Source organism: Mytilus edulis, chromosome 1, assembly GCF_963676685.1.
Source record: "Mytilus edulis chromosome 1, xbMytEdul2.2, whole genome shotgun sequence".
Lineage (NCBI taxonomy): Eukaryota > Metazoa > Mollusca > Bivalvia > Mytilida > Mytilidae > Mytilus > Mytilus edulis.
The window spans coordinates 7,950,742-7,965,847 of record NC_092344.1 but is presented as its reverse complement, the minus strand read 5'-3'; the positions used below and the strand labels follow the sequence as shown (position 1 = coordinate 7,965,847).

General features: G+C 31.8%; 1 protein-coding gene across 1 annotated transcript in view; it reads right to left on the bottom strand.

Annotated features, from left to right (window-relative positions):
- Positions 1-1,037: 1,037 nt before the first annotated feature.
- The window catches only part of LOC139506822 (uncharacterized), a 48,977-nt gene continuing 34,908 nt past the window's right edge, over positions 1,038-15,106 (bottom strand). Inside the window, exons 37-45 of the mRNA XM_071295555.1 lie at positions 14,008-14,164; positions 12,637-12,754; positions 12,073-12,280; positions 11,061-11,264; positions 7,879-8,095; positions 7,314-7,626; positions 3,981-4,114; positions 3,475-3,497; positions 1,038-1,752 (exon numbers count right to left, since the gene is read on the bottom strand). Coding sequence (XP_071151656.1) covers positions 1,426-1,752; positions 3,475-3,497; positions 3,981-4,114; positions 7,314-7,626; positions 7,879-8,095; positions 11,061-11,264; positions 12,073-12,280; positions 12,637-12,754; positions 14,008-14,164 — 1,701 coding nt within the window. The 3' untranslated portion in view covers positions 1,038-1,425. The remainder of the gene's footprint in view (positions 1,753-3,474; positions 3,498-3,980; positions 4,115-7,313; positions 7,627-7,878; positions 8,096-11,060; positions 11,265-12,072; positions 12,281-12,636; positions 12,755-14,007; positions 14,165-15,106) is intronic.

The following is a 15,106-nucleotide window of genomic DNA, read 5'->3' as shown; positions in this document are numbered from 1 at the left end:
AAACGTGCACATAGACATTTCATTAACATATTATTTTCATGTAGTTTTAATGAAAGTATCATTTAAACTTTTGTGTTTCTTAACCATTACGTCACAATGCTTATCTCCATAATTAAATACTGTAATTTCAGATTTTTTTCCCTATATTTTCGTTTTTGAAAAAGTTATGAAGGGAAAGGTGTAACAATAATGAATACTCAACATTTGGATTTTCATTCTGTTATTTGTTTGTGCATTTCCTGAAATCGCAATAATTGATCTCACATTTGTGTCTTAGTATTGTCTACTTTGGCTTCTTTAATTGATGGTGACTTTTTTGTGGTTTCCCAGATCAAGCTTAATAAATTGACTTTCTTCAATTGTTATGATTATACCAAGGTTGCAATATCAGAGTTTGATTAGTATGAAATATAATGTGGCTATAAATGCAGTTGTGTTAAAGTTTTTACACCAAGGTTAATTTTGGAGGGTTGAGTGTTCACAAGTATGTGTCTGTCCAAAGCCAAAAACTGATAAACCAGTGGTTGATGGTAGTTGATATATTTTGTAACAGTATAAATTTTCTCATTTCCACCAAGTGCCTATCAAAAGTTAAAACAATTCAAACAAGAAAACTAATGGCCTTATTTATGTAAAAAAAAATGAACGAAAAACAAATATGTAACACATAAACAAACGACAACCACTGAATTACAGGCTCCTGACTTGGGACAGGCACATACATAAATAATGTGGCGGGGTTAAGTGTTTTTTGCTATCTTTCATAATTATTTTTTCATTTTGTTGTATTATAAATCCGGCATTTGGTTCTCTTCTAAATTGTTTCCAATTTCTGACTATTTGGTATGGATTTTGCTCATTGTTGGAAGGCCATGGTGACATGTAATTGTTCACCTCTTTGTACTTTGATATTTATTAATAGTTGTCTGTAATCACATCTACTTTCTTTTAATTCATTTATCAATTTTACAAAACTAGCTGTCACAACATTTATTCAGATGTCATTTGCCACCATGAAGAAATAAACAGAGATTTTTTTTAAAGTTTATTAGACAAGATCATAAATAAGTAAAGTTTAATTTATACTAAAAAGTATAAATTGATCACAGTAGTTAATAAATTACTTATAAAATGCATCACATAGTCCATTGATCTAAGTTTCTGAGCCATACATGAAAAATAAATAAAAATTATATAAAAATATATCTATGTAAAATTATATTTTGCTGTAATAAACGCATATGGAAATTAAATTAAATTAATTTTAATAATAATAAATAAATAATATTTGTCCATGTTCAATTTCCATTGTCCATTTAAATGAATTGGTTGTGATCAAAGTCCTTCCAGTGTTGGTGTCATTGTTCCATCATATTCTGATATTTTACCAGGGTCTTTTGTGGACGTCTGACTGTCACTGACACACTATGGAGATTTAGTTCCAGATGACCGACCATCCTCAGATCCATTAGAGTGAGATGTATTTTGACCTGATGGCACTGGTGATCCACTGGATACAGATGGAGCCCATTGAGCAGCATTCTTGGACATTGGTTGTGGTATGGAAGTACCAGATCCTGAGGACCCTGGTTTAGGTCCATTATTTGACAAGGCATTTATATCTGCTGACAGATTGGGCTCAACAACTTCACATGGATGTGGTGCAATTTTAGGGCCGGACTTTGATATCAGAGGATCAAATGAAGACACATGACATTTCTTAATGTTCAAATCACCTTTTGGAGGAAATTCCTAAAACAGAAAATTAATATTTCTATTTTTTTGTTGCAGAGATTAAGCAGTATATAAAGATTTACAGCCCAAATGATATAATTATGAATACAAAATAGATCTTTGATACAAGCCTGATACATCAATCATCTGTAAACTTGTCAAAAACCCTACTTATCCTTAAGGTCAGTTCATGTGAAAAGTTCTCATATTACACTAAAGTTACAGTTTAACATTACAAAGATTCATGTTTAACAAATAAATCACATAAATCTTAAAGTGCCAGCAGAGTGATGCACTGACTTTCACTACTAATCAATTGTAAAAGATTGAAGAAAACCTATTAAAGCATATAAAACTGACAACTTCATCATAAAACATTATTATTCATTCTTCCATTTGTAAAAAAACAGAAACTTATTACTGTGCTGATCCCAGAAGCTTTGCCCTTTCACAATACCAATGTGCCAAAACACTTTTTGATGTTGCAGTTTAAATTCAATACTTTTATCTATGGGTATGATATTTGGTTTAAAAGGCTAAGTGATAAAGGTTATAATTAGTCTATGGATATGATATTTATAAAGCAATCTAGTGCATAAATTGTCCTTCAAATCTCTTTTGGTTAAAAGGCTAAGTGATAAAGGTTATAATTAGTCTATGGATATGATATTTATAAAGCAATCTAGTGCATACATTGTCCTTCAAATCTCTTTTGGTTAAAAGGCTAAGTGATAAAGGTTATAATTAGTCTAATTTATTGACCATTTATCTATGTATCTTGTTATTTTGCAGATTGAGATAAAAAACTATGTGAACCGTGCCATATATTGAGTTTCACATTTTAGAAGCCTCTTCAGTGATTTTTTTTTATATATGACTATGTTTTGGTTGAACTTTTAGGAATTGGGTTTTTGATACAGGAATAAAATTGGTCTCCAACATAAAAAGGGGAAACAGCGTTCCTGGCAGTCAAAATATGGTAAAAAATAAAAATGGCGGAAAAAACATGAACTCAAAAAGTGAAAATCTGGGGATTTGCGGAAAACTTTCATTACTGTTGATAGTAGATCATTGGTAGCATCTTTCAAATTATATTCTTTCCCATCTTGTGCTCTCTGGGTAATTTAGATCTTGATGTATTGTAGAGTCACTTGTATATTGTTCATCTCTATATATTTTTGTATGCTGGGTTACTGGCTAATTGATGTTTACCCTACTATAGTGTTCTCCTTAGTATTTTCATATGGTCCCCTTAAATTGTAGTACCACATTCAAAAAACATTCTGTTATAAAATCTATTCATCATGTAGAAATTCCAATAGGGAACACATTTTACATAACTGCAGTTATTAAATCATTTTCAAGACTTTTGGCATCTGGCCATCTTTCTCTATTATCTTTCTAGCCTATAAAGTAGACAAGTAATTTTTTCATAATGCATTTAGATCTTATACATCTAAACGTATAATGAAAAGTGACTTGCATATCTGAATGCATTATGAAAAGTGACTTGTATACCATGTAGTTTAGAAAAATAATAGAGAACTGAAGATGGCCATTGGCTGAAACATCTCATTGTAAAAAAATCTATTCAGTCTGGAGAGAAGACTTCCATTAAACCTACTTTTATTTATACTTATATTACCTTGTCATTAGATATTGCTTATGGTAAAAAACTTAAAACACAAGCTTTCTAAAATAATTATAAAACAAACAAACAAAAACAAAACAACAACTTACCGTTTTATCTGGATTGTTAAAATCTGCAAAAAAATTTTTTTTTTTTATAATAAACTATATTACAAAAGCACTTTAAAAGTTCCACTGAAGATACATATAATTAAAAATCTATTGTCTTCTGAAGAACTGCATGAAACAAAAAAAAAACCCAAAAAATTCTAGATGAGTTTATTTGTGATTACCAATCATTATAGCTTACTACTAATATATTTTAATGTTGAAGCAAAATTTGGAAATTGTAAACAGAGAAGTAATATAACAATTATGATAAATAATAAATTGGAATAAAACAATAAATCCAAGATTCCACATGTTCAACATAAAATATTTAAACTTAGTATATATGTAACACCATATCCAGCTTTTGAAAATCTTTGCGAGAACATGTCTCATTTTTAATATTTTTCATAGCAAAGAAAATCCTAAAGAAATTATGCAAATGTTACATTAATCTGTATTTCAATAAACCAAATACTGATGACTTTTTACACATATAATACACATACCAAAAGAAGGATTGTCAGTTGACATTCCATCAGAATCATCCATGAAATCTCCAAGAGAGGCCTGTGATCCATATGAGTTGGCTGTGTCTCCACATTGACATAAGATGTACTTCTCAACCCATGGTATGTGGCTCCTGAAAGGTCATTTTGATATCATTTATTAAGTGTAAGCTGCATATATATGCACACAATGTATAATTAATAAACACTTCACAATAAAAAAGATGATTAGATATTTTTAAAGTGTATATGACACTAATGAGTTTGCTAGGTTTATTTTTTTAAAGTTGTCTCCCTTTTTTTGTTACTACGAAAATTATATTTTATAAGAAAGAACAGTTTTAGATGAATAAAAAAGTGTATATGATATGGCTCTTTGAATATCACACACTGTGACAGCTCTTAATCAATATAATCCCTCGAGCAGAGCTTTTGGATTATATTGGTGTCTCAGGTTGATACAGGTGTCATATTGAAACCAGATGCTCTGCAGGGCGCAGCTTTATACGACCGCAGAGGTTGAAACCTGAACGATTGGGGCAAGTAGGGACACAGCATTCAAGCTGGATTCAGCTCTAAATTTGGATTGTGATTTAATAGTTGACACAGCATAGGTTTCTGACACAGAATGAATGTGATCTAATGAACTTAAAAATTTTTTTTTGCCTTTGAGCAATTCACTATGCTGTTGAATATTAATCAAATATTAAAATGTAAAATAAAGTGCTTGTTATCACTGAATAGTAAAGATTGTTTTAATTTATCAGTTGGTAGTAAAAGTGAATATACATTGTATTTTGTATAAAACAATGATTTAAGTTGATTCAACTACTATTCTGGACAAAGAAAGATAACTCCAATTCATTGAAAATTTCTTGCTATTGCACAATATTGTGCAATTAGATATTTCTTGCTATTGCGCAATACTGTGTAATAGAGAATATTTGCTATTGCACAACACTGTGCAATTGAAGATTTCTAACTATTGCGCAATACTGTGCATTTGAATATTTCTTGCTATTGCACAATACTGTGCAATTGAAGATTTCTTGCTGAATACTGTGCAATTGAAAATTTCTTGCTATTGCACAATACTTAATATAATAATTTTGGATCCTGATTTGAACCAACTTGAAAACTGGGCCCATAATCAAAAATCTAAGTACATGTTTAGATTCAGCATATCAAAAAAGCCCAAGAATTCAATTTTTGTTAAAATCAAACTTAGTTTATTTTTGGACCCTTTGGACCTTAATGTAGACCAATTTGAAAACTGGACCAAAAATTAAGAATCTACATGCACAGTTAGATTCGGCATATCAAAGAACCTCAATTATTCAATTTTTGATGAAATCAAACAAAATTCAATTTTTAACCCTTTGGGCCCCTTATTCCTAAACTGTTGGGACCAAAACTCCCAAAATCAAACCCGACCTTCCTTTTATGGTTATAAACCTTGTGTTTAAATTTCATTGATTTCTATTTACTTATACTAAAGTTATTGTGCGAAAACCAAGAATAATGCTTATTTGGGCCCTTTTTTGGCCCCCAATTCCTAAACTGTTGGAACCAAAACTCCCAAAATCAATCCCAACCTTACTTTTGTGGTCATAAACCTTGTGTCAAAATTTCATAGAATTCTATTAACTTCAACTAAAGTTATAGTGCGAAAACCAAGAAAATGCTTATTTGGGCCCTTTTTGGCCCCTAATTCTTAAAATGTTGGGACCAAAACTTCCAAAGTCAATCCAAACCTTCCTTTTGTGGTCATAAACCTTGTTTTAAAATTTCATAGATTTCTATTCAATTTTACTAAAGTTAGAGTGCGAAAACTAAAAGTATTCGGATGACGACGCCAACATGATACCAATATACGACCAAAAAATTTTCAATTTTTGCGGTCGTATAAAAAGCCATATAATATTCTCTATATAAAAACTTTAAATAGCACAATCACCGTGTATCATCGGTACAGCGGATATAGGTACTAACCAAGCGGGGTGGGATAAATTTTTATCTGACACTGTAAGAAAATCTTTGTTTTGTTTGATCTACATTCAGTGTACATTTCTCAACATTCCTGCTCCCAACTAATGTTCGCTTCGATTTTTTCCTAACTATACGCCAACTTTTATATTCTAATAAGATTAATAAACTTTTACATGCGCAAATAGTTGTGAATGTCAACACCAACTTTTAATTTCGATACAGTTGTCGAGCCATTTACATGTTTTATCTGAATGAAAGCTAATACAGGGCAAAAGTAATAGTTACCAATCATAAACCTACCTGTGATAACTCATTGCATGAAAAAATTTGGGTAATAAACAAGTGTGACTATACAGTGTACAGCAACTTAACTGCACCGTACAGGATTTTTGTGGTAAGCTATACACCGTACACAACACTTCTTTTCGGAATAAATATCGAAAACTAACATATGTATGAAAGATTTCAATGCCAATTATTGAAACAGCTATACTTATTACACACAAAAGTGGCCTTCTATCAGAAAAAGAGTTGCAATGAATATAGAATCATATCGAATGAGACGAGAGTGAACTTCTTTGACAAGTATTTGCACATGTTTTTAGTGAGCGTTCTTGTATTAGGAAAATAATGAGACTTCTCTAATCATCAACCTACGACCAAATCATTTCTTAAAACAACAGTTATGTTTAGATTGAAGTACACATTGATATTATGTAAACAAATTAAAGATTTTCGTTTCGTGTCAGGTAAAAATCGATCATGCTTGCTTGGTTACTACCTATATCAGCTGTACCGATGATACATGGTGACAATATAACCTTTAAAAAATAAGTTGAAGGTAATATATATTTGAATTTCAAGAAATTTATTTTATTATTTTGTAATGATGTTTCTTTTAACTGTGACATCAGTATTTAATGTTTACATTGTCAAATCAACAGAATCATATATATGGACACAGCTGTTGTCATAATTTGTCTGATCTGACAAATTGTCACAATAGTTTCATAAAACAGCTGTTGCCCAAAAAACCAAATCTCAACAAGAAAAGAATACTCTTTTTTGGAAAATATCTGTTTCAGAAATGAATGCACTTTAATGTTTCCCTTCCAAAAATAACATTTTATTTTTTTAATATTTCTTGAAATAATAAGCTCATATGCCAAATGCATGTAAAAACAGGAATAGAAAGACTGCACATTTGACAATCAAATATAGAAATAGATTCATTTTACTATAGTTGTTGCTGGTAGTGGAATAAAAATCTCTATACAAACTAATTGAAACCAAAAACAAGTAATGGGAGATAACTCCCACAAACTATAAATAGACAACACTTACTCTCTTCTCTTCCATTTGTAAACTATCAGCAGTGCAATCACGAGGATTAGTAACACGCCAATGATGATCAAACCAATCATCCATGCCCGCAACAAACAGTTTGGATTATCTTCGGGACAAGCGCACTGATAATAATCGATGTAGTCATAACACACAAATGGGTCTGGACAAGGGGAGCTAATACACTCATTGATATTTTCTTCACAGTGGATGCCAGTCCAACCAGACGCACATATACAGTTGTAGTTGATATCAAAACTTTCGAAAGCCCTACGGTAGTGTTGACATGGATAGGATATACTGTTGTTCTTTGCTGAAAACATAAAACATCTATTTGAGAAGATGCAGTGTTGTCATACAGAAATAAACATGTTCAAGAATATGCCCTAGATGGATTTAAGAAAATTAAACTTAAAAGAACCATCTTTTGAAATTATTTCAAACTTTGTCAAATAATATTTACAATAGGTGTTCAACAAATAACAATACTGATTTTTTATTGGCAAAAATAAGAATCCTTTGAATTCCGACATTTTCTTTCACATAAATATTTTGGCAAACCTACGTTCACATTCTCCTAAGTTGCGACATGGTGACTCCATCACAGTGAATTGTATGGTGACTAGACGTGAGAAGGCACCGTTAGTGTCTGAGAAGTAGACTTTAGCCTCATCATAGCCGGAGAAGGAATAATTCTGTATGTATGCCAATTTCATGTAGTTCCATTCATGTTCGTTTACTGGCTTCAACAGTGAAAGATCACATGGGAACATCAAATTATCCTGTAAATTACATATATCATCAATTTATTATGCATCCATTTATACACTGTAAATTCATATTTTTTTTGCATGAATTTATTATTGCCATTATAGAACAATGGACACAAATGGGAGGTTAATCCTTACTATTTCAACAAATGCTGCACACAAATAATACTATCAAAACTTAAAATGCTATAGCTTAGTGACAACTATCCCATATAAATTTCCACAATAATAAAAATGTCTCAAACATTTCTGAATATACAGTATGTGAATAATTGACCTGAACTGAAACTAGAGGCTCTTAAGAGCCTGTGTCGCTCACCTTGGTCTATGTGCATTTTAAACAAAGGAAACACATGGATTCATGACAAAATTGTGTTTTGGTGATGGTGATGTGTTTGAAGTTCTTACTTTACTGAACATTCTTGCTACAATTATCTCTATCTATAATGAACTTGGCCCATTTGTAACAGAGGAAAATATTTTGTAAAATTTTACAAAAATTTACAAAATTTAGGAAAATTGTTAAAAATTGACTATAAAGGTCAATAACTCCTTAAGGGGTCAACTTACAATTTTGGTCATTTGACTTATTTGTAGATCTTACTTTGCTGAACATTATTACTGTTTACAGTTTATCTCTATCTATAAAATTATTCAAGATAATAGCCAACAAGAGGCTGTCACAACGACAGCAAACCGGATTTATTAACATTTATTTGTGTCCTGGCAATATCACAAGAACCATAACTGATGAACAGTGAAAGTGAAAATCGTCATTATCAAATTTGACCTGCATTTTGTCATCAGTATTTAAATATTAAAATTTGAAAGAGCTTAGGTTGAATGGTTCATGAGTAAATGCAACAACATGAATGGAAACACCATTTTTTTTATCTTTCAAGAACCATAACTCCTGAACGGTAAAAGTCAAAATCGACATTATTAAACTTGACCTCAATTTTGTCATCAGTTACAACATATTAAAATTTGAAAAGCTTTGGTTGAACAGTTCATGGGTAAATCCACGGACACAACTGGAAACGCCATTTTTCAATCTTTCCTGAACGGTAAAAGTCAAAATCGTCATTCTTGAACTTGACCTCCATTTTGTCATCAGTAACAACATAATAAAATTTAGGAAGCTTTGATTGAACAGTTCATGCGTAAATGCACGGACACGACTGGAAATGCCATTTTTCAATCTTTCAAGAACCATAACTCCTGAACGGTAAAAGTCAAAATCGTCATTCTTGGACTTGACCTCCATTTTTTCATCAGTAAAAACATATTAAAATTTTGGAAGCTTTGGTTGAACAGTTCATGGGTAAATCCACGGACACGACTGGAAACACCATTTTTCAATCTTTCAAGAACCATAACTCCTGAACGGTAAAAGTCAAAATCGTCATTCTTGGACTTGACCTTCATTTTGTTGTCAGTAACAACATATTAAAATTTTAAAAGCTTTGGATGAAGGTTCATGAGTAAATGCATTGACAACATTTGTTTGCCGCCCACCCCGCCCCCCCGACTTCCCGACCGCCCGCTGTACATCCCCAAATCAATAACCGACATTTTTGTCACAAAAATCCAGTTAAAAACGGTAAAATTTCCTTAAAAATTACTAATTCAGGGGCAGCAATCCAACAACCAGTTGTCTGATTTATCTGAAAATTTAAGAGCAGATAGATCTTGACTTGATAAACAATTTAACTCAGTCAGAATTGCTCTAAATGCTTTGGTTTTAGAGTTTTAAGCCAAAATCTACATTTTACCCCTATGTTCTATTTTTAGCCATGGCGTCCATCTTGGTTGGTTGGCCAGGTCATCCCACACATTTTTTAAACAAAATACCCTAATGATGATAGTGGCCAAGTTTGGTTAAATTTTGCCCAGTACTTTCAGAGGAGAAGATTTTTGTAAAATATAACAAAAATTTACGAAAAATTTGTAAAAAATTACTATAAAGGGCAACAACTCCTTAAGGGATCAACTTACAATTTTTGTCATGTTGACTTATTTGTAGATCTTACTTTGCTGAACATTATTGCTGTTTACAGTTTATTTCTATCTATAAAATTATTCAAGATAATAGCCAAAAACGGTAAAATTTCCTTAAAAATTACCAATTCAGGGGCAGCAATCCAACAACTGGTTGTCTGATTTATCTGAAAATTTCAGGGCAGATATATCTTGACTTGATAAACAATTTCACTCCGTCAGATTTGCTCTAGATACTTTGGTTTCAGAGTTTAAGCAAAAATCTACATTTTACCCCTATGTTCTATTTTTAGCCATGGCAGCCATCTTAGTTGGTTCGCTGGGTCACGCCACACATTTTCTAAACTAGATACCCCAATGATGATTGTGGCCAAGTTTGGTTCAATTTGGCTCAGTAGTTTCAGAGGAGAAGATTTTTGTAAAAGTTTACGACGACAGAAAACAGACGCCAAGTGATGAGAAATGCTCACTTGGCCCTTTGGGCCAGGTGAGCTAAAAAAAGCATGGTCATTTCATGGTTCTAAGTAATCAATTCATGGTTTTATGTAGAAATATTTGAAATTTCCAAGAAAAACTGAATAATTTATTATCAATCAACAAGTTTGAGCTTACATTAAAACTGATATAATTACAAAAGTTTGTAATAGGCCCAAAACATGTTGAATGGATTCAAAACATATGTATACTTGGGTGGATTCCAAAGTCCAATTGCTGTATGCTAGTAGTTTTTGGACATATTATATAATCATTTAATCAAAGCGTAACCAAACTAGCATTGGAACTTTTTTTTCGTTATAAAATCATTGTATGCAAACAAAAATGGATCAGTGCTTCACAAAAAAACTTGATATAAAAACCCTTAAAAATCATGAAGATTTTGAGTTTAGACTTTTATAAAACCATGATAGCTATTATTACTGAGAGTGTATAATTAAGAGTTTCAACATTTTCCCAATCTCTACTGAAATGAACTTACAGTTCTTTCTGTTACATTTGGACATGGATTAGCAATGGTGGGTATACTTGTTGAATTGTCTGTGATATTCATAAATCCCCCGACTGGTTCATGGACATTAAGCTGTAGTGCATCCCCTATTTCTACATCATAAGCTCCTAGGAAAGCATACCAGGAAGGTGACCAGATATGCTCATTCCAATCATTCTTCTGTTCCAGATAAACCTGTAATTGATGAATCAAATTTAATTAATACTTTAACATTCATGTCCTTTCCCACTATTGTGACCTACCAGATTTGTACTAACATGAGCAACACCACTGGTGTCACATGTGAAGTAGGATCTTAGTAACGGAGAACCTGATATCACCCCTAGTTTTTGGTTGGGTTCCTGTTGCTCAGTCTTTAGTTTTCTATGTAATGTTTTGTATACTGTTGTCTTTGATTGTTTTTAGTTTTTTTGCCACGGCATTGTCAGTTTGTGTTCGACTAATGAGTTTGAATGTCACTTTGGGACCTTTGGCCTCTCTTTTAAAAGTACAATGATAAGCTCTGATATTAGGTCAATATCTTAAGTCTTACTGAATTATTCTCTTATTTTTCATTACATCAAAGCATTGAACTCATCAAGTTAAACTACTGATTTTCACTTTTGCTAAAAGAGGTGTTTGTTTGCATTGAAACAGAACAAATTTAAGGAGATTTCTAAATTTATAGTGTATTATTTCAAGTGTGTAAAAATTATATTCGTTTTTAGGTTTCTTACATTTTCTGTTGTGCAATACTGAATAAATCAGTTTGCAAACTTCTATACTATTTTTACTTGTCCTTATCATTTTTATTCTATATATGGTAACAGTGACCTTGACTTTTGACCTACTGACCCCAAAAACCATAGTATTATTCTCCATTTGTTTTGGACACAAGGCCAGATTAAAAGATAACTATTTTTAATAACAATTTTTTTTTTCCAGGGAGAATATTAAGAATAAAATAAATGGTTTGCATCGTTACTAGGGGGAGATAACTTACCAAAACTGGTTCTGTAGGATCTGATGGTAGCTGTGAGATTCCCAACAAAGTCAGGAAGATAGTTGGTGGGTCTGCTACATCTGTTACATTGACAGTCAGCCATACTGTTCCATTATTTGGTGGAATAACTGGATCAGTTTGAACTTCCTGTAAAATGACTGGGAATGTCTGAATACCCTGACAGTTCTCACAAGGTGTGAACAGCAGTCTGAAAAGTGAAAACAAATCAATACCCAAATAGTTCTCACAAATGTGTACAGCAGGCTACCAAGATAAATAAAATACAAGTATTGATTATTTTTAGAAATGAAATTACTTTAAAAATATTTTGTGGTATACCATATAATTTTGAATATGTAAAATCTTGATTCCTGGAACTTCAATTTCAACATTAAGAGATCTAGATTAAAAAATATTTGTTCAATGGAGATATTTGATGCAGGTGTTGCAACTTTTAAGACTTATGTGAAAACCATACCTGCAACATTAATAAAAAGCCAACCAAGGGTAGAATGACGTATTTTACAATCTTATACTGCCAGTATCATCATTAAATGAACTTACATTCCATCAACAGATAGGATAGGTGTTCCCATGGTATAATTAGTGTAGTTACCAACCAAATAGAACTCAATTGTATCTCCCTCATCATCAGTAGCTTCCAATTGGTACTGTATTGTACCTTAAAATATACAAATCACACATAATTATAGTAGCTATAAACTGGTACTGTATTGTACCTAAACATATACAAATCACACTATAAACTGGTACTGTATTGTACCTAAACATATACAAATCACACTATAAACTGGTACTGTATTGTACATAAACATATACAAATCACACTATAAACTGGTACTGTATTGTACCTAAACATATACAAATCACACTATAAACTGGTACTGTATTGTACATAAACATATACAAATCACACTATAAACTGGTACTGTATTGTACCTAAACATATACAAATCACACTATAAACTGGTACTGTATTGTACCTAAACATATACAAATCACACTATAAACTGGTACTGTATTGTACCTAAACATATACAAATCACACTATAAACTGTTACTGTATTGTACCTAAACATATACAAATCACACTATAAACTGGTACTGTATTGTACCTAAACATATACAAATCACACATAATTATAGTCTATTAACTTTTAAAACTCTGCAAGAACAAGTTAACTATCAAATGTCATTATGATAGAACTTTTTGAAATTTAAAAATGAACAAACTTGAATGGCACTATCATAGAAGGGGCTCCAGTAATTAATTAAGGTACCCCTTATACTAAGCTCACCTGAGGTCACTTTCAAGCATATAAAACATTTAAATAAAATGGTTTTGAAACATTTTTAAAGGTCACAGGTCCTTTAAAATTAGATGTCATATTGCAAGATCGCACCCCAAACCCCCAAATGTGGCAGGTCAGATTTGACCATGTTGGAGCCACATAGAAGAGTGATTACAGCTCAAAAAGGGTATTGTATGCATTTGGTACATTTGTAACTCTCTTATATCCTTCCTAAAAACTGGTTGTTAATTCATCAGATATTTATCAAATCTATTTATCTCTCTATGAAATAATGTAATAATAAAAAAGAAGATGTGGTATGATTGCCAATGAGACAACTCTCCACAAGAGACCAAATGACACAGAAATTAATAACTATAGGTCACTGTATGGCCTTAAACAATGAGCAAAGCCCATACCGCATAGTCAGCTATAAAAAGGTCCCAAAATGACAAATTCATAAGCATGATAGATAAAGGTTATATATGATAGGGTGTGTATATTTTATAATCAAAATATATAAAAAAGTTGGGGTACTTGACGTCTTAGCTGATCACCCCTTCAACAAAAGGTTGAAGTTTTTTTTCTTTTTCTAAAGACAATTTTGTGTGTCATGTCTTACCAGCATCCTCTGACATGTAGATAACATCGGGTACTGTAAGATGGGGTTCTGAATTTGTAATGGATGCCTTGGCATTAGCCAGAGAAAACATTGTCTCATGTTTGAAGTATGGTTCATTGACTGCACCTTCTGTTAAATCTCTCCACGTGTTGCATACCTGTAAACATGGTAGAAAATATATAAATTACAAAATCTTGTTAGCATAAGTCAAATTAAACCTTATATTTAATGAAAGAAAAATGTATTCTAAAAGTAAAACATGAAGATGTCCATTGAAATTATATTTGCTATTTGCAGTGTAAAAATGGAGATATATGTTATGCTTGTCAATGTGATAATAATCCAACACAGATCAAAAAGGACAAAAAAAGTTAATAATAACATCTACAGGACAAACTATATGGCTTTCAGCACTATACAACACCTAACACATCTTACAAATCAGGCAAAGTTGACCTTAGATAGATTTGGCTAAGTTGACCTTAGGTAGATTTGGCTAAGTTGACCTTAGTTAGATTTGGCTAAGTTGACCTTAGTTAGATTTGGTTAAGTTGACCTTAGATAGATTTGGCTAAGTTGACCTTAGTTAGATTTGGTTAAGTTGACCTTAGATAGATTTGGCTAAGTTGAAATTTAATAGATTTGGCTAAGTTGACCTTAGATAGATTTGGCTAAGTTGACCTTAGATAGATTTGGCTAAGTTGACCTTAGATAGATTTGGCTAAGTTGACCTTAGGTAGATTTGGCTAAGTTGACCTTAGATAGATTTGGCTAAGTTGACCTTAGGTAGATTTGGCTAAGTTGACCTTAGATAGATTTGGCTAAGTTGACCTTAGATAGATTTGACTAAGTTGACCTTAGATAGATTTGGTTAAGTTGACCTTAGATAGATTTGGCTAAGTTGACCTTAGTTAGATTTGGTTAAGTTGACCTTAGATAGATTTGGCTAAGTTGAAATTTAATAGATTTGGCTAAGTTGACCTTAGATAGATTTGGCTAAGTTGACCTTAGATAGATTTGGTTAAGTTGACCTTAGATAGATTTGGCTAAGTTGACATTAGATAGATTTGATTAAGTTGACCTTAGATAGATTTGGCTA